Raw genomic sequence first — 25,891 nt, 5'->3', positions numbered from 1 at the left:
TGGATCCCTCACCCCCAAAATATCAGGATACTAGTAAAAAGGTAAATTATACAAGCATTCTCTCTGAATTGATGGAGATACCATGATAACTGGGCAACACTCTGCTTGCAGAGACAAGCAGTAATTTTATGTCTGCAACGGGCTCGAAGAAGCCAAAGGAAAAGAACTGGTCATCTGATTACCTTGTGTAGTTCTCTTTGTATCCAGAAATATCATCATTGGGAGATCGCAGTCTTCGTTGAGATGGTGCCTCCAGATGCCAATAGTTGATGCGGTTTAGGAACATTTTTGCCAACTCAACTATTGTTTGCCTTTCTTTGGATGGCAGGTGACTAAATTTGTACTGTACAAAGTTATTCACACCCTTAAAAGGAGGGAAGGCAATTTATTCATACAGCTATGCAATCATACTAATTCTGAACACCCACACAGTCAGCACCATTGGTGGTTATTAGCTAAAGAACAGACATTTCTCTATTCACAAAAATCTCTTCCTTTTCTCTATTAGAAAACAGGAATGCCCAGAGGGAATTGTGCCACAGATCATAGTGGATGAAAAGTGACAAGACAGAGAAGCTGTGGGCTGCTTTTCTATGCCTGCTGCAATCCTCGAGCGTTAAAGAGAAAATCAAAATCACAGACTGAAAAGGTCAAAACCGCTTAAACAATAAAATACGACTATTCTGTGAAATAATTCTTGCTGCACAATCAATATAGATCACATATAATGAGGTTCTTGGATAAACATGTTTTCACATTAGCAAAATTTTAATGAGAAGCCTGCCAGCACGTCTTCCATTTAAGAGAGTTTGGTTTCAGCAGGTTTACCAAGAAAAAAAAATTCTTATTCAAAATTTTGAGCTTTTAAAAGAATCTGTGGAATAATTTATGCTTCTGCAGAACACTCCCATGTAATATAATTTCAAATAAAAGAACAATGAATTCTTATTGAATAGATTTTGGAGACAAATTTCTCCTACTGAAAACTGACTGATAAAAATACATTTATTTGTATTTGTAGAGACCCTGATGTCCTATCTGTTGTAATCATTCTCATCAAGAAATTCAGTCAAGAGCATCTGAGATTTCTTTAGCCGAATAACGGTAGGCTAAAAAGTGACCCTGAGGAGGGATACAACACTTCACAGAAAAGGTCTATACACATCAACAGCTTCCCCAAGTAAACCAGTTTCTTTTCAGGAATCACTAACGTAACAGGAAGTCAATTTCTGGATGCAAAAATCTCATTTCATTTTTGTGTTTTTTGCTCAACTTACAATGTTTTTGACAATGCTCCTGAATTCCCTCACCTCAATAGGCTTTTTCAGACAGTGCCAAACAAAAGGACAAAGACTTAATTTTAAAACCAACAGCAAGAAAAAGCACATTCCATGTGTTCTTATGACCTACATGCTCTGCTTAATTTTTTTCTTCCCCAAACACACTGAATTCTGAGTATACAGCAACGGTAAGAGACAACAGCTAGGTCATTTATTAAATTAAGTATTCACTTCTGATGCAAAGGGTCCAAGACAATTTCTACAGACTCAGTAAGCATCTCTAAGCCGGGGACAGAGGATGGAAGGAAGACAGGTGTAGAGATGGAAGGAAGATTGGGTTTGTTCAGCCTTAGAGCAATAAACAAAGGGCTTCTCTCTTGTTTTCTAAATTTTTACCTGTTCAATACTAGGTTTTTCAAATGGGGGTTTCTTCTCCAAAGAGCCTTCAACCACAGGTTTTCCTCTTTGTAAAATAGACTTTCTCAAGAGCTGCAAAAAATCATTAAGAAAAAAAAATCAATGTCCCTCTCTCTCTCTCTCTCTCACACACACACACACACACAACACAGCCTCTGAAGGGAAGTCACCACATTCTAATTATCTACATGTAAATAAATCCTTAAGTCAATAAAATGGGTTGACTACCAGGTAACCCAAATTTGCCTTCATACCCATGACCAGAGCTATGAGAAACTAGTCCCCTTTCACGTTCTGCGCAGCCTAGAGCACCAGCAGTAGCCATCGGATTCCTGTGTCCTACTCACTTTCCCTTCTCCCCACCATTTCCAGATTCCCACTGAGCCAGAGGCCTGGTATACAACACCCACACTTTGCACATGCCCATCTAGGCCGCTGCAGGTGTGCTGATGCTCTGGAGGGTTGGGGTTTGTTTTTTTTTTTAAGATTGATTTATTTATTTTAGAGAGAGAGCATGCGGGGAGGAGGGACAGAGACAGAGAGAATCTTAAGCAGGCTCCACAGCCACTCGAGGCTCGATCTCATGATCCTGAGATCATGACCGGAGCTGAAACCAAGAGTCGGACACAACTGACTGAGCCACCAAGGCACCCCAAAGAAGGTTCCTATTTAAACCCCTGAAAGGCAAAGCTCCATTCTGCACAAGTGAGGCCAGGGGAGAGGGCTGTTTGTACCAGCTGTGTGTCCTCTGCATAAACTAGGGCCCAGGCCCTTTGGGAAGGAATTCTGCAGGGCTCTCAACTGGCAACTTTCACTGTTGCGGTCTCTTTTCATTTCCTCTCCCTGCACAGAACACAAGCCAAGTGTTCTGGCATCTCAATGCCCACAAAACAAAACACTGCTCTTAATCCTTGCCACTGGAATTTAAAGCCCTCAAAGAGCACATATCCGAGAGAAAAAGGGAACACGGAGTCACCAATCAAGACCTAATTCTAAAATAAATTTGATATTGAAATCCTTTAACTTCAACCTTTGCTTGAAAATGTAACCTTTACATGCGGACCAGGTATGATATGACCATGCATTTATTTAAGTTACATCTTTCTCTCCTTTCTCTACTTACTGGCTTTTCAACAGAAACAAGACATGGCAACTATGCTCCCAGGAGTTAACAGAAATGGACAAACACCCAAGGCTGAAGATCACCATGTGTCCCCCTGAGCCATGTCCTACAAGGGCCTCAATTCCTTCAAGGGGCGCCATATACATAATTAGATGGGGCATCTGTTGATTCTTTCAATGTATTATGCCCATTTTTATAAAAATAAACACGCAATAATAAGTCACTCTATGTGTCTAAGGATATGGAAAGGTAGATCATAAAATTTAAATACAGATAATTCTGGCTGCCTCTTTTGTTTGCCCAGTTAAAATAAGACCATTTGAGAACTTGGTCCACTGGGGGTTTCAGTCTGGAGAGAAACCGATGGGTTGGGGAGACGCTCAATCTCAGTTGCTTCATCTACAAAAGGATGGAGCTGGGATAAGCGGGCCTATAAAAGATATTTAATACCAGCAGCAAGCATTTGCATCCTTACTTTCACCAGACACTCTTTATAGTTCTTCATGTCATATCTCATTTAATACCCCTAACAACCTTTAGCCGTAGCTGCAATCACCGGCTGTATTTACAGATAAGGAAACTGAGGGAGAATGACCCTCCCTAAGTCACATTTCATACGTGGTGGAGCCAGGACTGAATGAAGACCAGAAAGCCGAGCTCCAGAGGCTCTCAGATACATTGAGTTTTAGGAAACAGCTTTTCATTGGGTTTATTTTCAACATCTAAGCCTGAAGTTTTTTAAATGTTACTTAAATGTGTAATACATTTAATTTTAATTTAATTTTTGAGACATACAAGACACAGGAACTGCCTTTCAAAAGCTAAGGAATGGACAATTTATTACTTATTTGCCCAAAAAATGACTCTGAGCGGGGAGATGGGGGGACAACACTGAATATTTTAGATTTTGTTCCCATGAGTCAATATATTTGTGCTGTTAAAGATGAGGGAGGGGGGAGAGAGAGAGAAAATGTACTTCGAAGCACAGCAATGCTGTCTGGCCTATTTGGTTAGTTATAAATGGAATCAAGAGGAGACCGGCAGGATGGAAACCTTGACACCACCTTCACTTCCCGCGGGGCGGTGGGGCTGCCAGGGTGCTCAGTTCCAAGACAAATAATCGCTGCAGGCATGCAGACGCTGTTTTTCTTCAACTAAGATCTTTTTCCAAAGAAGCTCTAAACAGCAGGAACCTGCCAGGGTTCAATCTGGATGACTCAGGCCCCAGAGCCATGTCAACAAGTTGTCACCTGGAGTAGCCCAGCGCCTGCTAATGGCGGTGGGGAATTTAGCGGTGCATTCTCTTTCTGCCCACCCCTCCCCTCTCTCTCCCCTTCTCCTCCCCACTACCTCCCATTCACCTTTTTAGAACTCACATCACCACACAAGACCCCCCCAGAGTTTAAAAATGCAATTCTCACTGCCACACCTGTCTCCTATCTATCCCTAAACCCCCATTAATAACCCCCCCAAAACAAACAAACAAACAAACAAAAAAGACAAAAGTTAATAAATGGGGAGAAGGGAAAATTATGTATCAAGTAAATTCAGATTAAAAAAAAAAAAAGCTACAGGAATTGGGCACAAAATGTGCACTGAGATTCCTAGCAGCCAAAGCAAAAGAGGGAACTCAATGGAAAATTTTTCTATCCTTGTCATATAAAATGAAGCACGGGGCTCATTAAAGAGGCGAGCCTTTCCTGGCTATAAGCTCTGAGTGGAGCGCAAAGTTTTGCTTTCTTTCCTTTTTTTTTTTTTTTTTAAAGAATGTTATAAGTATTACACAATACAACATAATCAACAGTGCCCTCAACAGCAAAGTTTCTGTTTTTTAATTATTTCTTCTGTTCCCCCCCACCCTTAAGAATGTATTTTTGGTCACCTGAAGTTTGTCTGTCTGTTCCCACCACCAGTTAGTTCCTCTCCCACCCCTGTCCATCCTGACAGCAATGAGAAGCTGGGGAGGCATGGATGTGACCTAAGGGGAGCTGAGGCAGCGCCATGAAACAGCAGCTATGGGGGTGGAAGCAGTGATCGGTGACTGGTGTCAACCAGACACAGAGGACAGTGGGGAGATGCCCAAATTTGGAAATTCTTGGTTCCACCTCGTGAAGCATTAGAGTCATGGCCCTGGCGCCACCCCCCAAGCACACCTCCTCCCACCCTCCCCTTACTCAGTGGGCTCCACCACACTGGCCTCTCCTTGCTGCTCCCACATCACACCATGCTCACTCACTCGGCGCCAGGCCTAGATGGTGTTCCCTCTGCTGCCTGGAAAGCTCTTCCCTCAGCCCTTTCCAGCAATGGCTCCTGTCCCCCAGCTCGGATTTCTGCTCAACTGTGGTCTCCTCAGAGAGGCCTTTCTTAACTGCCCTTCCTCATGATTATGTCCTCCCACCCACCGCCATCCCTACCATTCTGATTCCACTTACCCTACTTTGTTTCTCTTCACAGCACTTATCACCACCTGCAAATATATTATTTACTGGTTGATTGGCTGCCTCTTCTACTGAAATGTCAACTCCATGAGGGCAAGGACTTTGTCCTGCCCACTGATCTATCTCTCATGCCTACATGAGTGCCGTGCACAGAGCACAGAGCAGGTGTGCAATACATACTTGGATGGATGAATGGATGGGTGGATGGAAAGGAATCTATAAGCATAAGCAAATAAAGATATTCAAATCTGCATACAAATATGAAGGCTCTCAAGGAGAGTGATGTGTCCAACACATGGCAGGTCATTTTAGAGAAACCCTCATGAAGAAACACACGCTTCCACAAACCCTGAGGGCAAACATATCATGAGCTGAGAGCCTTCCCACCCACGATCTGGTGTGCAGAAACTGAGCACATCTGAACAATGAGAGAAAGAAGAAATGCCTTTTTTAAATGGTAAAACCTCACCTTAAAGAGATAGAAATAAACTTGTTTGGTATCTGCATCTTCTTCCTTGTGGACGCAGGTAAAGAGATATTCCACATCCAACACTATTCCCAGGAGTCTGTTCATTTCTTCCTCGGACACATTTTCCAGGTGGGAAACATGAGCAGCTGAAGACAAAGATCAAAGGAACATATGTGACACGTTAGCTGGAAACTGCAAATGTTCTCAATTTTAAAATAGAAAAGGCTGGGTGGCTCAGTCATTAAGCATCTGCCTTCAGCTCAGGTTATGATCCCAGGATCCTGGGATCGAGCCCTGCATCGTGCTCCCTGCTCAGCGGGAAGCCTGCTTCTCCCTCTCCCATTCCCCCTACTTGTGTCCCCTCTCTCGCTGTGTCTCTCCCTGTCAAATAAATAAAATCTTTAAAAAATAATAAAATAAAATAAAATAATAAAATAAAATAAAATAATAAAATAAAATAAAATAAAATAAAATAAAATAAAATAAAATAAAATAGGGTCTCTCTCAAAACCTTCTGGGACACCAATCCATGAGGCTACCTTGTAAACAGAGGAAATTTCTGAACTCCTGTAAGATCTACGTCTTCTCACAAAGTCAACTCATGATTCAAAGACTGTCACCTTGCTGAGCCTCAGCCTTCCCCTTCAAGACCAAACATGGGCCAGCAGCTAACGTGTTCTAATCCTGTATAATTTAAGACCCACAACTGGTCAGCACCACTTCGTGGTCCTCATAGTGTTCAATTCTTTTTTTAATCGAAGTATAGTCGACACACAACATTACGTTAACTTCCAGGGCACAACATGGTGATTTGGCAAGTCTATACGTTCTGCCATGCTCACCACCAGTGTGGCTGCCACCACCACAAAACGCTATCGCACCATCATTGGCTCTATTCCCTGGGCTATACTTTTTATTCCCATGACTTATGCCTTCTGTAACTAGAAGCCTATACTTCCCCTTACCCCTTCACCCATTTTGCCCCCCCACCCATCCCCTCCCCTCTGGCAACCATCAGTTTGTTCTCTGTATTTATGGGTCTGTTTCTGCTTTTTGACAGCGTTAAGTTCCTATGTTTCCACATAAGAATATGCTTGGTCTCCCGTAGTGAAGAGAAGGGCTACATGCACCCCAATGTTTATAGCAGCACTGTCCACAATAGCCAAATCATGGAAGGAAATGGGATGCCCTTCAACAGATGACTGGATTAAGAAGCTGTGGTCCATATATACAATGGAATATTGATACTCAGCTATCAGAAAGAACGAGGTCTCAACATTTGCTGCAACATGGATGGCACTGGAGGAGATAATGCTAAGTGAAATAAGTCAAGCAGAGAAAGACAATTATCATATGATTTCTCTCATCTATGGAACATAAGAACTAGGATGATCGGTAGGGGAAGAAAGGGATAAAGAAANGTTATATGCAAGTAATGAATCATGGAACTTTACATTGGAAACCGGGGATGTACTGTATGGTGACTAACATAATATAATAAAAAAATTAAAATAATAATAAAAATATATATATATTTTAAAAAAAAGAATATGCTTGGTCTCCATCACACCCGTGAATGCTCAGTGAACCAAGAGTATTATATTAGTGTGAGGACTGAATGATGGCCCTTTCCCTCTGCCTTTCTGAGATGTGTTGAAAGCTCACTGTCCTTACAGCAAAGTCCCAAGGCCTGTTTCAGCTTGAGAGTCAATGACTTCCATGATCGAGGCCCCCAACCCATTTCTCCTGCCTCGGTTCTACAAGATCTACAGTAAGTGATCTAGCCATCAACCTTCTCTCCCATGCCCCTGTCCTCTCTTCTACCCAAATCCAGTCCATTTATTAAGGTTATTACATTTAATCCTCAAACAATCCCACAAGTAGGTATTAATAACCCCGTTTGACAACTGAGGAAACTGAGGCTCAGAGTGAATGGATGCTGTTTCATCCAATGTCACTTAGACAGCAAGACAGAGCCAGGGTCTGAAAGGGAGGAACGCCTGACCCAAATTTCAAAGCACCCACACCACTTTTTGTGGATCAGCTGACTCACTTCAAGTGCTTTCTCACTTGAAAAGGTTCTTTAGGTCGGCCACTCAATGATCAGCCCCTAGCCCAGGAACCCCTCTGGGTCAGGATCACGCCTCTCACTCTGCGTCCCCCGCATTCGTTACTATGCTGCCACATAGCGGAGACCAGCACCTCAAGGGGAAACCTCTCCGGTATAGCTCTTGTGCCGGCTTCAGAATGCTTAAACACAGAAGGGTTTGAGGTCACTTTTAAAGACTCAGCTACAGAGAAGAGCAGAGGGCTTTCCCTTGCCTTCTCAAAAGGAGGTGGAACTAAAGAATATTGAGGAATACTTGCCAAGTGTCAGGGCATGGGTCAGTCTACTCCAGAGACCACAGTGCTCTCGTCATTAAACCACGAAGCTCGGGGCTCGTGGGTGTCTCAGTCACTTAAGTGTCAGACTCTTGATGTTGGCTCAGGGCACGAGCTCAGGGGCCTGAGGCTGAGCCCCACATCGGGTTCCACACTCAGCGGGGAGTCTGCTTGTCCTCACTCTCTCCCTCTGCCCTTCTCCCCAGCTCATGCACACACACTGTCTCTCTTTCAAATAAATAAACAATCTTGAAAAAATAAATAAATAACTAAGCCACGAAGCTCTATCAGGAGACTGGGACAGAGAATGCTGCTGGGACCCTGCCCATATCCCCTTCCCTGACCACTTCAGGGCACACCTCCAGGCATCCACCTACCAGCTGCTCCGTTTCTCTCCCTGAAGGTTCTTCCTACCACTGTCACCTGCTCTGCCACCCACCACCTGCCCCTCAAGAGCAGCCTTCAACCCAAAACTAAGACATTAGCCTATAAATAAAAACCCCAGATCCCTCATTCCTCAGATTGAGTAACGGGCTCCCAAACCTTCCCCCACAAAATTCAGGAGCAGTTGCCCAAGGTGGGAGCTGGCTCAGTAATTCAGCCTTTATTGGCCACTTTTTCCGCCTCATTTCACTTTCCTACTCCCTTAGCTTCATGCCAAATAAACTACTTGCATTCAAATCCTTGTCTTGGAATCCACTTCTGAGGGAGCTCGAACTAAAATATCTGATCAAAAGCATTTTCAGAGAGTCGAGAGGATTAAATACCAAGAGGTTGGGACTAGCAAATGTCCACCAGGAAGCCAGATTAAAGAACTCAGAATTAGAGGGGCAGAGGCCACCTACTTTTCATTCCTTTTTCAGGCAGTGAAATGGAAAGGCAGAGTGATGGGCCCAAGGTCATGGGCCACTGGTGATGAACATAATGTGCACACACCTGTACGTGTGTGTGCGCGCGCGCCTGCCCACCCCTAAGCGCATTTTAAAGTAAGAGGAGAGGAAGCAAATTTGGTGATCTGTCTGCCTCAGGTATTATGGAATAAATCTAGCGCATATGTCTAAACTTGAAAACACCAACATTGTATTATTACATTACCAAACAGAAAAAGAGTAACTGACTAAAATGTTTCTCAGAACCTAAGTAACATATCATGGAAAAATTACAAATATATATGTGTATGTAAACAAAAAATTAATACGCAAATCTATTATTTTCTACTTGGCTATACAATATGTGACTTCATCATTTTATAAAAGATGCCCAAAATTAGACTTCCTTTTAGGTGGAATGTTTGCCAGGTTGTCTTTTTTTTTTTTTTTTAAGTCTGCAAAATCTTCCTTGAGGTCAGTCTGAAGCCTTGGGGACACAGGCCTCATTCTGGAGACAACTAGGTCAAAATTTTTATGTCAGTTATTTACAGAAATAATTTTATCGAAGACTATTTTTGCCTCGTAAGGTTTAATTGCTTTTCAATGATATGCTGTAAAAGCAATCAGTTCACAATATAACATATAACAATATAACATCAATGTTATATAACATATAACAATATAACATATAACAATATAACATATAACAATGTTATATAACATATAACAATATAACATCAATTCCGGGCACCTGGGTGCTCAGTCCGTTAAGCTTAAGTGACTTAGGTCATGATCCCAGGGTCGCGCATTCTGCTCCCTGCCTAGCGGGGAGCTTGCTTCTCCCTCTCCCACTCCCCCTGCTTGTGCTCTCTCTCTCTCTCCCTGTCAAATAAATAAATGAATCTTTAAAATATACATATAATATAAATTCCTTCAGATTCACCATAACATGAAACAGTCTAACTAAGGTGCTAACATAAGTGAGTTTAATTCATGGAAGTACAAACCATGATTTATTTTTTAAACCAGTAGTTTAAGTCACAAAACACTTAACCCCAATGAATTCTTAATCAGAAAAAGAAAGAGCTATTCTGGTTGAAACAGAGGTGGGAATGCCTATTTTTCAGAAGGCGAGGTTGGGGGGGCAAGCCCTCCTCTTGTGGGGGGCTCCACAGTTTGGAAACCACTGTTTGGAAACACCTTCCAGCATATTCTGAAGAGTAGACTAGATAAATACTAACCTGTTTAAGAAGTGAGACCTGAGGAAGTTTATTTCCTTCTGAATCTGTGCATAATGAAATCTGTGATCCCTCCTCAAAGCTCTGTGTGTAAGCCAAATCACAGAGGACTAAGGAGTTGGAGACTTGGGCAGGGGTAAATGGAACAGTAAGTTTCCCAGAAGGAGGGAGGCAAAGGCTGTACTGGACAAATGGGGCTAATCTTTGCACCACAAGAGTGTAGGTATCTCTTCCTCTGAGAATAAAGGATGGGTCTGGGGTGAAAGGGGGTACACTAAGGCAGAAGGATACTACTATATGAAAAGGGTTAAGCTTCCTAGAATAAATTATGGGATAGGGGAAGACAGATTAAAGTAAAGCGTGGGCCATCTCCTTGAGAAGGGAAAATAGGTGGTCTGGACAAGCTGCTAGGAAAGAGAGGCTTCCCTGGAATGAGAAAGCTAGACAAGGACAGTCATGTCTGCACTGTATAAATACTTAGTCATCTGGACCGGCCATGTTCTCAGACTTTCCAACTATGGGCCCTTTCTGACCAAGACTCCTTTTCCAGGCTCTATATCTAGCTGTCAGCTTTCTCCCTCTCATCAGGTCTATATCACCAACTAAGACCATCCCAACAACATCGGTGTACCACCGTCAAGGCAAACTTGACCCTAGGGTCACAATCCTCAGGGCCCTCCTCAAGATGGCAATACCCTCCTGCCAGCCCTGCTTGTGACAAGAAGCCTGTCATTCATTCCTTCGTTGTCCTTTGCCTTCTGCACATTCCCGGTGCCCATATTCAGGTGAGCTTCCTGTCTCCCAGAGTCACGGTTTTTCTCTATTCCTACCTTGGTGGTCACTGGGATCTCAAGCCCAGAGTACCAAAACAGTCCCAGACTGTGTTCTCTGAGCCCAGGGTACTCTTCCTAAAACATCACTTTCTTCAAACAAGCCCATCCCCACCAAATCCAAACACTGACTCTTGTGGAGCTGCTGACCAGAACAGGACAGGACTTCCTCAGGAGCCCACAGCTACCCCCAACCACCCCCAACTCAAACACCCAGCAGCACTTCACTCTAACCACACAGCTCAACTAGTTATTGTACCGATAACAACTCATTTTTAACTAAACAGGGTCACTCAGGATGGGGAAAAAAACCCTTCTTTTAATCTTTTCTAAAGAAGCCTTTTTGATGCAAATAGGTTACCTTCAATTACCTAAAACTTATTTTCTTAAAGAGATACGGCTCTATGGTGCAGTTGGAAAGCCCGTTACTAAAAACTAAAAAATGACACTCAAAATTTGTAAGCTACAATGCCCCAATCTACAGCAGTTCATCTGCCACAGGACTCGGAACACGGCATCACTGCTATTTAAAGCTTTTGTACGGGCGCCTGGCTGACCTGGGCGGTGGAGCACGCGACTCTTGCTCTCGGGGGTTGTGAGTCTGAGCCCCAGGTTGGCTGTGGAGATTACTTAAAAATAAGATATTTTAAATAAATAAATAAAGCGTTTGCACATGCTGCCTGGTTTACCTTCCTCCACCAGTGACGTTTGCATCAACGTACACTGTGCCAAGCGTGGGAGAGAACGCACCTCCCCCACTCTTGCCTACACTGAAGAATCATTCTCAGTCATTATATCAATCTTGAAAATGAATGGGCCCCCGCTGTTTTGAGCCGCAGCCCCTGGAGCGCCCTTAGAGGTGTGTGTTCTTCAGGCTACTGGCCTTCCGTATTTGTTCTTTTATGCTCTACTTCCTCAGATCCTCTGCCTGTGTTTAGGGTGTTCGTTTTTTTCTTAGTGCCTTGAAAGAGCATTTATGTCTGTCATATTCATTGTAAATGCTCCTGGTTTTTGTTGGGGCTTTGGGTGGGCTGTAAAGGAATTTTAAATTTTTTATGAAGTCAAATCTATGTTTGGCATTTCTTTAAGGTCTCGCTTGCAAAGGTCTTCCCTGCATAACCAGAAGATGACAAAAAATATTATTTTCTCCCAGCTCTTCAACAGGTTTGTTTTTAAAATTTAAAACATTCCTCCATGAAAATGTCAATGTCATAAAAGATCAAAACAAAACAAAAAACAAAAAAACCACCAGAAAAAAAACTGAGGAATCTGTTCCAGATTAAAGGACCTGCTGTGATATTGTAATTTATAAAGAAATATATATTTGGTCTTTGTTCCTGGCCTGGTGCTGCTGCCTTTTTTTTCCCCCTTGGCACTGGGCTTCTAAAACCCTTGGAATTTCCTAAGTAACGAGAGTAATAACGTGAAAGAAGCATCTTTTGTTATTCATAACAAGTCCCTTGCAACCACACCTGAGTTTATGTTAATGACCTTTTAAAGTCCCTTAAGGATGGGGGCCGTTTGCCAGGGGAACCAAAGAAGTGACTAAGGGTTGGATTTTTCAGCCCCACGTCTTCTACCCATGGTGGAGGTAGGAAGTGGTCTGGAGGCTGAATTAATCACTGGTAGCCAAAGGTGCAGTCAATCATGCCTACATAATATGTGGTCTCCATCAAACCCTAACTGAAGGGGTTTGGAGAGTTTCCAGGCTGGTGGAGGCAGAAAGGTGCCGGGAGAGTGGCATGCTTAGAACTTCCTCTCCCCCTGCCTTGCTCTGTGCATCTCTTCCGACTGGCTGTTTCTGAACAGTATCCTCTGACGATAAGCCAGTAAGCAAATAAGTATACACGGTCTTCCTGAGTTCTGTGAGCTGCTCTAGAAAATTATCCAACCCCAGGAGGGGGTCATGGGCATCTCCCAATTTATAGCCAGTCGGTCAGAAGCACAGGTAAAACTAGGACTTGCAACTGGCATCAGAAATGAAAGAAAGGAGGAAGGAAGGAGCCCTTAACCTGTGGGGTCTGCACTAACTTTAGGCAGTTAGTGTGAGAATTGAGTTAAAATTTGCAAAACACCCACTAGCTGTCCACCGGAAAGCTGGAGAATTGCTTGTGTGTAAAACCCCACACATCTGGCGCCAGAAGTATTCTGGAAGTGTTCTGAGTATGAGTTAAGTGCACAAACTGTTTTCCTTTCACATGACAACTAACTACACATGTGATTCTAGACTGGATGCTTAACTATGAAGGAAAATGTGCTATAAAGAACACTTTTGGGTCAACTGATAAAAGAATACAAACAGTACATTCAAATATTACATAAACGCTAAAATTTACTTAAGCTGGTAACTGAACTAAGGTTACGTAAAAGAATATCCTTAATTTTAGAAAATATACATTGTATAGAGGGGAAAAGGCAATGATATATATGCAACATATATTCATATGGTCCAGGAGAAAAAATATAGTAAACTACACACACACACACACACACATATAAAAAGCAAAGCAGAGAGGGCATAACGCTACCAAAAGGTAAATCTGAGCAAAATGGAATTTTGCTTTGAGACGTCCTTTGTTAGTAATCTCACGCCTTTTCTGTAAGTTTGAACTTGTTTTCCAAAAATAGGTTTTTAAAAAATCTTCCATTTACCTGGAATTGAATAAACAAATATAAAGGACCCTGCTTTCATTTCAAATAGTCTTCCAAGAGTATGGTACAAAGCATCGATAGAACTACCCAAAACTGGCCAACCCCTTACTTGGGGGAAAAGCTCACTCTTTCTCGTCTGCCATGGCTCCCCCAGTGTCTAGCGTGTGTAGAGGGCAGAGGGAAGGTGTGAGGCAGAAGACTGGGGGAGGTTTTGCTCTCTTTATACCTCTCCGGGAGGGTGTACCTTGGCACCTCTCAGCGCTGTGCCAGACTTGCAAATACCCAGGGTGCCACAGGGAGACCTGCCAAACGCCCGCTGCCAAGGATCACGGTGCAGCTGTTGCCTTGCTGGGAACAGGAAGCACACTGTCACCATATGCTGTGACCCTCGCTCAGCTCTGGCTCCCTGTATCACTGGCCTGCACTTCTCTTGAGGACAGCCTGCCAGTCCTCACATGCCCTGCAGTGTGAACAGGCAGCAGCTGGGCAGGCAGCTAACATGTCTCTGCTCCCTTGGACTGGAAAGAAAGCAAACAGCACGGCATCGTAGCATTTGTAAGCTGTTCAAATACAGTTTTTGCTCATGGGAATTTGAGGTCAAAGCTAGAAGAGGTAAAACAAATTCCTTCGATGAAACCTTTTGAATTGACTGTGCAAAAGTTTATAATTTAAAAGTGGTTTCCTCTTTTGTAATCTCAGATCTGGATGGAGAAAAAGAGAAGTTTAAGATTAAGGGCCCTTTAGATGCGCTCAGTCCAGTAGAAATATAATATAAACCACATATGTACATATAAATGTTCTAGGAGCCAATTTTAGAAAGGTAACATAGGTGAAGTTAATTTTATTAATACATTTTCTTTAACCTAATATATACCACCTTTTCATTTCCACATGTACTCAATGTGAGCAATTACTAATATTTTACATTCTTTTGTCATACTAAGTCTTCAAACACAGTGTACATTTTACACATGCAGTGCATTTCAATTCCAGCTAGCCACAATTCAAGAGCTCAGTAGCCACACGTGACTAGTGATTACTGTTTTAGATGGTACAGGTACAGACTATAAACTATGAAATCTCCCCTGCAAATAAATGCCTCCAGTCATCTTTTCAGCATTCCTGAATTTAGTTGAGTGTTTATCAATGAAGGAATAAGCCCAATTATGCCCAAGGAACGGAATACATTAGGAACTAGAGAAAATGTCAGTCCTTAACCTTAGTCTACTACAGAAAACCTACAATAAATATTATGATAAATTATATATCATATAATTGTATATTATACAATCGTTTCTTATATATCTTATATATATAATTATAAATAATTACAGTTTTGCAAGGAACATTGCAATATAGCCCCAAGAAAGCTTTTATTCTCTCTACCAAGCTCTAGACAAGTCAAACCTTGGAGGTGAGCAGGCTCCCCTGGAGGAGAGAGAAGGAAAAGCGCTGCCAGTGGTGTGAGCCCCCACATCTACAACAGAGGTGGGAGAAAGTGCAAAGAACGTTCCAAGAACCTGGAGCAGCCTGGTGGCCAAAATGTAGCATCGATGGTTGGGGGAAAGGCCAGATGGTAGAGGGTAGAGGCCAGAACAATCCTGCATGCTCAGCAAAAGTTGGACTTCATTAGGAGAACAGTGGGAGGCTCCAAGGGGTTAAACGGGAGAATGTCTAGATCAGATTAGATCACTACTTTCTTGGGAAGCCAGGTGCACAAGGATGGAGCTGGGGATTCCAGGCGCTGCTGCAGATTGAACCAAAGAATCCAGAGAAGAAAGCTGAATTCAGGCAGAGCTGGAAGGAGGCACACGGAAAGAAAATCAACAGGCCTTCATGACCCAAGGAAGGTAGGGAAAAGTAACTGACATCAAGTGAGCAGGACAAATATTACCAGATTTCACCCCGTAACTCCAGCCCTACCAGACTCACAGCTCCTGACAACTCTGAAGCCCATCTTTTACAGATGGCATTAGTGAAAACAGGGACGGCCGGCTGGCTCAGTTGGTAGAGCATGCAACTTTTGATCTTGGGGTTGTAGATTCAAGGCCCATGTTGAGTGTAGAGGTTACTTAAAAATAAAATCTTAAAAAAACAAAAAACAAAAAAAACAAAAAGAGAGGACACCCAGCCAAGAGCAATATGCTGACCTGACTCGAATGGCTGTGCCGGGCCCCCTATTTATATCACTTGGCATCTGCACAGTACAAATATAAATGGGAACTAGGGGTGATTAAGTGGTGGAGGTTGATGCAAATGTGGTAAGGCTAAAGAAAATGTGTTGGGTCAAATGATTTACTTATGATTTAAATGTTTTAAATAGTCCATGAGAAAAACACCGTTAGTCCCTTCATATCTCCTACTATTCAAGAAAGTAAGCTCTAGTGCAATTGGTTAATGCTAGTCTTTACTTTCCTTAGAAAGTTTCTACTGTAAATAAGCAGGTAAGCAGAGGTAACCACAGGAGGAAAAAAACCAACAACAACAACTGTCAATTTCTACCACTGTAATGTTTAAATATGAGTGTGTCTGTATGATGTATATGTGTGTATGTTTATCAGAAAAAAAGTGATGGCACTGAAAAATAACCAAAAGCCTCCCATATACAACTGCAAAAATCTATCACTAGTCAAATTTAATAATCAGAATGTCCTAGCACAGTTCAGAACAATGGACTCCAAAATGACAACAAAAGTTCCAATTGTGTTTGATCACAATGATGTGTTTCCTCCCTCTTGATCATAGAAGAAGATTGCTATTTAAATAAGCAGTCCCAGGTAAGGAATTTTTATTGATACTAAAATAAGGAGAAATGTTTGGGCCACTGAAGTGCTTTGTTAGGACGCTTTGTTAAATTTCTGTAAACTGAACTTGACAGTACCAATTCCCAAATAACAAATAATTTCAGAGAATGGACCAGAAAGTTCTAGGCCAGCGCTTTCCAAAGGAAATATAATGTGAGCCATATGTGTAATTTTAAGTCTTCCATTAGCAACACTGGAAAAAAAAACAGGTGAAATTAATTGTAATAATATATTTTATTAACCCAATATACCTAAAATATCATTTCAACATATAATCAATATTAATGAGATAGCTCCTTTTCATACTAAGCTTTCAGAATCTGGCATATATTTATTACTTATAGCTCATCTTAATTCCGAGTAGCTATATTTCAAGTGTTCATTAGCTCACATTCCAAGTGGCTATAACTCTGGACGGCATGGGTCTAGACTAACCATTTCACTCTGTAGATGAAGACACCAAACTGCAAAGGGGTTAAGGGATTGGTAAACTGCTGAGCCCAGCCTGGAATTCTCATTTCCTAATTCCCAACAGAATGTTTTATACCCAGGAGACACACAGGAGTATCCAATGATGGCAGGCCAAGGACATCTGGGATGGAAGTTAACTGTCAGGAGACCAAATGAAACCAGGGCTCACTGTCAGGAGAAAATGTATGGCTGAACCAAAGGGTACCCAACAGCCAAACAACAGAACAGTCATGGTCTCAGTCGAGATGCCTGAAGCTTATGTATTGGTAAGTACAGGAATGTTCCAGATTGACACACATGCATGATCACTGGACTAAATCCACCATACTCAGCATTGTGACTGTGAAAATCAGTGTGCACAAATTTAAATGCATTTCAGAATTCAGGCCTGCATAATGTCTAATAGAATTCCCTATACCCTAATCTCTATACTTTGTTGGTAATATCTAAGAAATAATCGGCATGAATAGGAAAATATGTGTGGAACCTGATTTAAATACTCTGGCCAAAGGAAAAAAAAAAGGTGAGGGGGAGGGAAACTGGCCAATTTTTATTTAAAAATTTATTTATTTATTTATTTGAGAGAGAAAGAGCAGGAGCAAGCAAGCCAGCAGGAGGGGAGGTAGAGGGAAAGAGAGAATCTAAAGCAGACTCTGTGGAGCACAGAGCCTGACTCAGGGCTTGATCCCAGGGCTGTGAGATCATGACCCGCGCCGAAATCAAGAGTCGGATACTTTACCGACTGAGCCACCCAGGCACTTGGGATATTGGCAAATTTTAATAATTATTAAAGCCGGGTGATAAGTACAAGGTGCCTATTAAACTATTCTTTCTACCTTTACATATGTGGGAGCTTTTCCATAATAAAGTTTTTTTAAAGGGGAGGGGTGTGAGGGAGAGGAAGGGTAACCTCTGAAAAAAGTTTTCTAAAGCCCTGGTAATAAGACAAATAAACAAACTATGGCATTTCACCAACAATTCCAAGAGCCCTTGAAAATGTACAGACATTTCAATTTTAAGAAAGCAGACAGAAGAGAGATAGAGGGGAATGTGGTGGGCGGGGGAGAAAAGAAGGAGACAGGGAAAAATATTTTTAAGACAGACACCTATAAACCTCAATGCCCTGAGAAAAGCACTGTCAGCAACTCAACATAATCCTTCCAGATCTGTTGGATTAGTACATATTAAAATACAGGTCATATTTTCTAAACTGATAAAATGAGATTGTGCTCATGATGCTGTTCTTAAGTCAGCTTGCCTGCGTGGGAATAACCACCTTCCATGCAGTTCCCTAAGGCTGCAACTGAGGGTTGGGCACATGGCAGACGCCACACCAACCGCATCCCATCCTCTAGGGACATAAATCCTCCTAAGCCAATACTCACAGGGACAGGGCGGATGGAGCTGAATCATCCCGTGGGGGTGTCCTGGACAGAAGGCCCACAGATTTCTGCAGCTGAGAATCCCCGGACCAGACTGGAACTGGGTTTCCCTTTGTTTTCAGCTTCTGGGAGCTACTGGTACCCTTTTATAAACACTGGTTTCTTATTTAGGCTGGGCAGAATTCCTGTCTGTTGGTTGAAGTGAAAGAACTCTGGTAGTAATGGGAATTCTACTAACAAGAAGAGCTAATAGTTAGTAATGCACAATAATTTGCCAGGTATTGTTCTTAAGTTTTTCGATGTTTTATCTCACTGAAGCCTCACAACAATTCTATGAGATAAATACTATTAACTTTGATTCAGAGGTGAGAAAATGGAGCTCTAGGCAGATGAAATAACATGCCCTGACTCAGTGACTGGTTGTAGAGCCAGGATTTGAACTTGGACTGGCGCATCCTTAATGTAGTCCTAAATTATAAAACTGCCAATTAAGCAGCTTTATGACTTGCTTTTTTCATTAATAATATGTTAAGAATGCCTTTCCATATTGGAAAATATATCATTTTTAATAGCCATTTTGAATTTTATAATACAGATTTTCATAATTCAAGCAATTATCTCCTACATGGTGGTATTAAGTTGTTTCTAGTTCTTTGAATATCATTAATGTGGCTGTAATTAACTGTTCTTTGAGTTTAATTTGAGGGCACGTCTTAATTTATAGGTAGGTTAAATTTCTGGCAGGGATTTGCCAGGTCAAAGGACATGTACTTTTTTTTTTCTTCCATTCTTGGTTATGTATCATCCAATAAGGGTATTTGTTTTCAAACCTTGTTAAGAAATATAAAAGGGAACAAAGTTGGCTTTTCTTTGTAAAAGGCCATTTCTGCCTTTGGGCATTCATGTCTGTTTACATGCTCCGAATGGAGACAATCTGCTCAGCTAAGAAAGAAGACTCTGTTTTTAAATGTTAATTGATGTAAGATAATCGGATTTCCCAATCAATACCAAATACAGTTCAAGCCCAGTGCTTAAGAAGTTTCTGAGCCAGCTTTATATTGCATCATATTTCCTGAGGCAAATTCTAAAGGGCACTCGCTCAGGGATCAATTGTGAAAAGGTAAGTTATAAGCAAAGGTGTTGTACGACTTTTGTACTGGCTGTCTCAAAAATCAGAACTTACATTATTTTAAATGCCAGTTATACAGTGATGTAATTACTAGTGTGTTTATTTCTTTTGTGAGATCAGTGGTCTCCATTTCCTTTCTTGGAAGGTTAGTCCTCTGCAGTAACTTCCTGGGAAGATCACATTATCTGCTTTTTTGCTCTGGAAGTACTGAAATACTCTCCAGCTGAGTACAAAATAAAACTTCAGACTGGCCTGACATCATGCTACCTTGAAGGCCAATGCTGCCCCATTTGATATCACCAAGAAGCTTGAAAGAGAGATGACGTCCCAAAGAAGGCACCCACTTAGAAATGGTCAGGGGGAAAAGCCACTGCAGTGAGAATGTTCTGCCTGAAGCAGCACTGGACAGTCAACTGGACATAGAGACGTTCTTTGGGAGACTGGATAACTGAAGGTGGAAAGTATAATATTCCAAGATGATCCTGTATGAACTAGAATTTTAATACTGAGGGAAACCACTACCGTTAACTTTTATCTACCCAAACCAAATACAATTTAAGAATTTTGAACTTAAAACTCCTATCAGGACAAGAACATATTCGCACAGTCCTATTGAGTAACTCTGGCAGAGTCCATCTTGCCAAACTGACAATGATTATCTTGCAGGGATAGATAAGAAGGTTGAAAGGGAAAACACAAGTAAACATTCACCAAACACAAGCCAATGAAGAAAGAGCTTCCAGAAGCAGGAAACTAAAGAATATAAGGACAAAATGAAGCACTTCCAGAAAGTTCAGGCAATCAGGAAATAATAATAATAGTACTAGTAGTAGTAGTAACAATTAGACAACCAACCAGTTGGTTGAGCTTTCTACCGTGGAGATCAAAGACCCTCAGGCCCCGATCAGAATGAATCAGGACACGTTACACTTTATTCCAAACAGCTCAGTTGTCGCCTTCGTCTCTGGCAATCCCCCAGTTGAATCCAGCTCTTAGGGGAAAGGGGAAGAGATGGATAAGGAGTCTGTGTGAACAGTGCGGGGCTTGTCTCACATTAAGCAAATTCATGAGACTAAATGGACTCTTTTGTTACTGCCTCACTTAGAGGTAAACAGCATGCAAGCATGGCTAACCCACAGAATTCAGGCAACAATGGCATCGTTCAAGGTCCCTTGAAGACGGAGGAACTCACCTAGGGCATGGCTACAGCTCCGGCAGGATTCTGTTAGGCTGACAATGATCTGCTGCAGGTCAGCTCTGGGGGGCGTGGGAGAAGGGTTGGGATTTTTCCAGCCATTACATTTACAAGACTCCTCGGCCTAAAAAAGGAAAGAGAGATAAAATTATGTAATAGGCAGCAAAGGACTCGATGCTTTACGTGAGATCACTACCCACTAGTTACAGGACAGCTACCCTCCCCACTCCTGACTGAAGAATTTCCTACATATGCACAAGAAACAAAGACAGAAAAAGGCAAAGCAGCTGTTCGGTCTAGATGTTTTGGGTTTTGAGGTCTTTTTGTTGGTCTCCTTTCTGCTGGCTGGAATCTGACAACCGCAGCTCAGACAGCGGACCAGTGCCCTTTGGTACCGTGGCCCCAACAAATGTCCACGGAGTGGTCAGTTCCGAGGGGGCGCATCCATAAAGCTGGCCAAGGCGACAAGCCAGACTGTCCTGAGGTCCCTGGAACACAGCTGGGGCCTTGGCCATGACTGAGCCTTACACGCTCGAAGGCTCCAGCTGCAACTCTGCCCCACGGACCAGAAAGGAAACCCGCGAAACTGAGGAAGTTAGCAATCTCAAGGACACGAGGAGGGACACACCCAGCTGATGCCACATTCGTGGGCTCCTCCAACTCCTTTGTAGGCTCCCAGCTTTAGAAATGGAGAGAGCCTCACCGTGTAGTCTGGGGTTTCCATCGATGATACTTCTCAGTTCCTTGTACCAGAACACCAGTATTTATTATTTTAGCAACCCTTACTAGAAATCTTCCATACTCTTCGCATTTCCCTACCTTCTCTGAGAACAGTGAATATGATTTATGACTTAGCCTTTTTGTGGTGACTTGTGAAGATAGAAAGATATCAACTATTTTCAATCATAAAAGTAACATGTAACATAGCTGACTGACTGCGGGTGAGAGCCTTCTGTGTACGCTGTCCAATATGGTAACCTCTAGCCACATGTGGCCGCTGAGCACTTGAAATATTAGCTAGTCCCAGCTGAAATGTGCTGCAGATACAAAATATGTACCAGATTTAGAAGACTAATGTAAAAACAAAGTATCTCACTAATAATCTTCACATTGGTTACATGTTGAAACATTAATATTTTAGATGCATGGAGTTAAAAGATATTAAAAGTCATTTGACCTGTTTCTTTTTCACTTTTTAAATGTGGCTACTGGAACATTTAAAATTACTTATGCGATTCACATTCTACTTCTCCTGAATAGCACTAACAAAACAAATTACACAAATTTGTGCCTGGGCTTTGTGTTAGATCTTTGATCACAGTTCTTTTCTCCCTGCTTCGCACCCCCCACTCAAGCCCCTAAACCCCCAAACCCTGTAGCAAATGGCTCAAGTTAACAGAAGTCTGATTTGTAGAAAATGATAGAATGGCTGCTACCTTAAATTAACCTCATACAGAAAATTCTCCAAGACAGGGACAGTTTCTGAAGTGGGTGTACATCTAGGACAGTAAGAAAAGAAAGAATAAAAAACTGGCAAGGCAAGAAGGCCAAGGTGGAAGGAAAATGTGTTTCTGAAGATAAGTCCCTACGCTTTTGAAGATAAGTCCTTTTCACTGGACCCTGTGACTGCCTGGCAAGCCCAACCTCACTGCTTCTCACATTTTATCACAATGAGGATGGAGAAGGCAAGACCAGAAACAGCAACTTAGTAGCACAACCCCCAGTGAGTAACTCAAGTGACCATATTCTGTTTGGCCAGGCATCAGATGGTTAACCACACTGCTCAGTTACTAGGCTGAACTGGGCCTTGAAATTCCCTACGATGAGCCACTCTCTTCTTCAGAGATTGGAAAGTTCTCAAGGGCTGTGTTTTTGAGAAGGACTCTCATGAGAACTTGCATTCAAGAAAGCATCCCTATAATCTTTGTAGGGATGGAGGAAACCATCCCCACTGGGGACCACTTCTCTCCTAGCAGTGGAATATCTACTTTAAGGGACTCCCACAGCCTCTGGCTTTCTGAGCAGTTGGTCTGATCCAGCTGCCCCTTCCAAAAAAGCCTTTCATTAGAGAAAGAGAAATGATGATAATAGTCCCAACAAATTAATTAAATACAGCAGGCTGAACCCAGAAGGAGAAACAGCAATGGCCCAAAACCTTTGAGTTTATAGAACTAATTTCCAAGCCAAAGAACTACAATGCATATTGAGTCATTCCTTCGACAGTATGTCTTGAGGGCCTACTCTGTGCCAGGTACTTTTGCTAGGTATGGAAGTGAACAAATAAAGATCCTGTCCTTGGGGTGGTGAGGGCTGGGGCAAACAGGCAACACCAAATAACAAATTATATAGTATATTAGAAAGCGACAGTGCTATGGAGAGAAAGATGAAGAGATGGGTAAAGGTGGGTTGGGGGAAGGGTAAGATAGAATCTGCAATTTTAAGTAGGCCTTTTTGAGAAAGTGGCAATAAAACAAAGACTTGAAGGAGCAGAAGGAGCTGACCATTAGATATATGGTAGAAGAACATCCCAGACAGAGGGAATGGCCAGTGCAAAGTCAAGAGTGGCTGGCTTGCTCAACACAGGGCAAGGACCAGCATGGCTAGAGCACTGTGAGGCAAGGAAAGAGCTGAGTTGAAAGTAGAAGGAATCTTACAAGGCCTCACAGGTAATCAGAAGGACTTCAGCTTGGTTACTTGTCTCTCCTTCCCCAAGAGGGTCCTCTGGGCTTGAAGAGAACACAAAGACATGAAGCCAGATGTTTCCAAACTCATTTCTTTCTTTGATTTTTTTCCTTTCCTCATTGGTATAAAGCCTCCCCACTTTGTCTTTTCCTTTAGCATTACTCACTAAGGCATCCATTTTTCTATCGCTAACTTAAAGGAGCAAATCATCCTATTTCCTTTCATTTTTAACTTCCAATCCAGGATCAAATATGCATTCTTTTACACAGGGAAGCACAATAATTACTCGTACATTCCAGAATTTATAAATCTCTTTGATATCTAGATGGAAAGAACTCTAATACCTTAACTAAGGCCCACCAACAGAACACAGGATACACCTGGAATTACCATAAAGATGCCAAGTAGACTAGTTAAGAGTTTCATCATTTACTAAAGCCCAAGATTAACTTTAGGGCTGGGGGTCATGTGGGTAATAAATTCAGCTCAAACCCCAGGGAATTATGTAATCTGGAAATCTGTCCTCACTCACCTAGGTAACCACATTAGCATCTGACAAACGTGATGGCTTTTGCATCTGGGCACATTAGCAACCACAGCCCAAGTCTCTTTCTTTGTCAGGTTTTCTATGGGCAGGCAGGAAAACTGGTAGGAATTCTGTATGGACCAGAATAAAACCACCCACAGCCAGCATTTGTAACTCCAGATTCTCAGAGAGACAGTGACCCAGTGAGACATGAAATTCCTCATTACAAGGAAGCTTGAGAAGACAACTTGCTCTGAATCAATTCAAAAACACTGGGGCCTACACACTCCCATTTCTATCAAGAGCTATCAACCTTGACAAAACACCACTTTTTGGTTCAAAGGTATGAGTCTACAGGTAAGAGATCTGTCCATATTGCGCTTGGGACTGAAATCCATGGGGATCATACCATAGCTTTTCACCTAAGACAGTTTAGAAATGAATTATCTCAGAAGACAATGTAACAGGGAGTGTTTTCTCTGTGTTTGGAGGTTGGGTGGGAAGAGTGCAGAGGGAAAAGCGTAGGCAGAATGCAAACCTTTCCTGCTCCCTTATGCACTATTTATTCACTCTTCAAACACTAACTGAGCACCTATTACATGTCAATCATAGGACCAGATACTGCAGGCATGACGAATTTCTGCGGAAATAAAAATCTAGAGGTACCTGGGTGGCTTAGGTTAAGCATCCGACTTGATTTCGGCTCAGGTCATGATCTCAGGGTCGTGGAATTGAGCCCCATGTTGGGCTCTGTGCTGAGTGTGAAACCTGCTTAGGATTCTCTCTCTCCCTGTGTCCCTTGCGCAAGCTCTCTCTCTCAAATAAATAAATAAATAAATAAGAGAAAAAAATAAAACTGTATCCCTGTGGTTCTCAACCTTAGAGGCATATTGGAATTACTGGGGAGCTCTGTTAAGCCTGATACCCATACTTGACCCTAGACTAATTATATCAGGATCCCTGTGGATAGATCCCAGGCATCAATATTTTTCTTAAGCTAGTGATTCCAATGTGTAGACAAAGTTGAGCATCTCTGGTTTAAAAGGAAGGGTTACTAGTAATGGATCCATGAAACACACACACACACACACACACACACACACTTGGAGCATGCAACCCTTGATCTCGGGGTTGTGATTTCAAGCCCCATGTTGGATGTGGAGATTACTTAAAAATAAAATCTTACACACACACTCACACACTAATAGGAGCATGTCAGGAAGATCTATACAGACAAGGGACCCTTCAAGTGGGATGGCAGGAGGGGAAGAACAGTTCATTTCCAAAGGAGAATAGCATGTGTGTGCTCTGGAACACACTCCTTACCCCTCACCTCAGGTAAAGTTAAATATGTAGGCACCTACTTTCTCCAAAACATTTTTATGGAATTTGAGACCAGTGGTACTCTCCTGAGGCTGGGTGGCAGAGGAGAAAAGAGGGAGGTTAACACCTTCTTTGTGTCAGAATTTTCTAGGATTTTTATGAAGGGGATAAAAGAACATGTATAGTTCAAAATTCTAAAATTATCACTATAAACAAATATATTATAAAATTACTCCTTTTTTAAAATAGAGATCATTTAGAGATCTCTGCCTGCCCCTTGCTTTTTTCAGTCATGATATTTATCTTAAAAATTCAGCCTAAATTAAAAACCAAAGGGTGCAAACCACTGGCCCAGAATAGATAAGACTTTGGGACTGAATCAAACAGGTGATGCATACGTATTCCTCTTGAAGCTCTGCTCAGCAAATAGATTCCTGGAAACCTTCCCAGACAGTGTGGAAAGAGACAAGATCTTCCTGCAGCAAAGCCTATGAACTAGAACATTCTTTCAGGCTATACTGCCTTTCTCAGACTCTGGAGGAGCGAAGAGGCCAGGGATAGAGAAAAGGGGCCAGGGGAAAGACATGAAGTTTGTGGCTATCCGCCATCACAAAGGAGACTGGCAGGAAACTCTGGGAAAGCACTCTTGCTGAGCACTCTTGCAAGGGCTCTTTCTCTTTC

At 42.2% G+C, this 25,891-nt stretch overlaps 1 protein-coding gene across 8 annotated transcripts in view; it reads right to left on the bottom strand.

The window, feature by feature from the left end:
* Positions 1-25,891, bottom strand: part of KAT2B (lysine acetyltransferase 2B) — a 91,127-nt gene that overhangs the window by 47,871 nt on the left and 17,365 nt on the right. For 7 of the 8 annotated variants that reach the window (XR_004626018.1, XR_004626017.1, XM_034662056.1 and 4 more), the window contains exons 1-5: positions 21,075-21,209; positions 20,677-20,803; positions 5,728-5,873; positions 1,677-1,769; positions 183-364 (exon numbers count right to left, since the gene is read on the bottom strand). Coding sequence is in view for 6 of the 8 variants with exons in the window: in XM_034662056.1 (XP_034517947.1) it covers positions 183-364; positions 1,677-1,769; positions 5,728-5,873; positions 20,677-20,803; positions 21,075-21,194 (668 nt within the window). In the remaining 2 variants the exon portion in view is untranslated. Of the gene's footprint in view, positions 1-182; positions 365-1,676; positions 1,770-5,727; positions 5,874-20,676; positions 20,804-21,074; positions 21,210-25,891 lie in introns of those variants that run through there. The other variant, XM_034662057.1, reaches the window with a different exon arrangement.

Source organism: Ailuropoda melanoleuca, chromosome 6, assembly GCF_002007445.2.
Source record: "Ailuropoda melanoleuca isolate Jingjing chromosome 6, ASM200744v2, whole genome shotgun sequence".
In the NCBI taxonomy this organism is placed as follows: domain Eukaryota; kingdom Metazoa; phylum Chordata; class Mammalia; order Carnivora; family Ursidae; genus Ailuropoda; species Ailuropoda melanoleuca.
The sequence above is the reverse complement of the archived record's forward strand: the minus strand, read 5'-3'. Positions and strand labels throughout refer to the sequence as shown.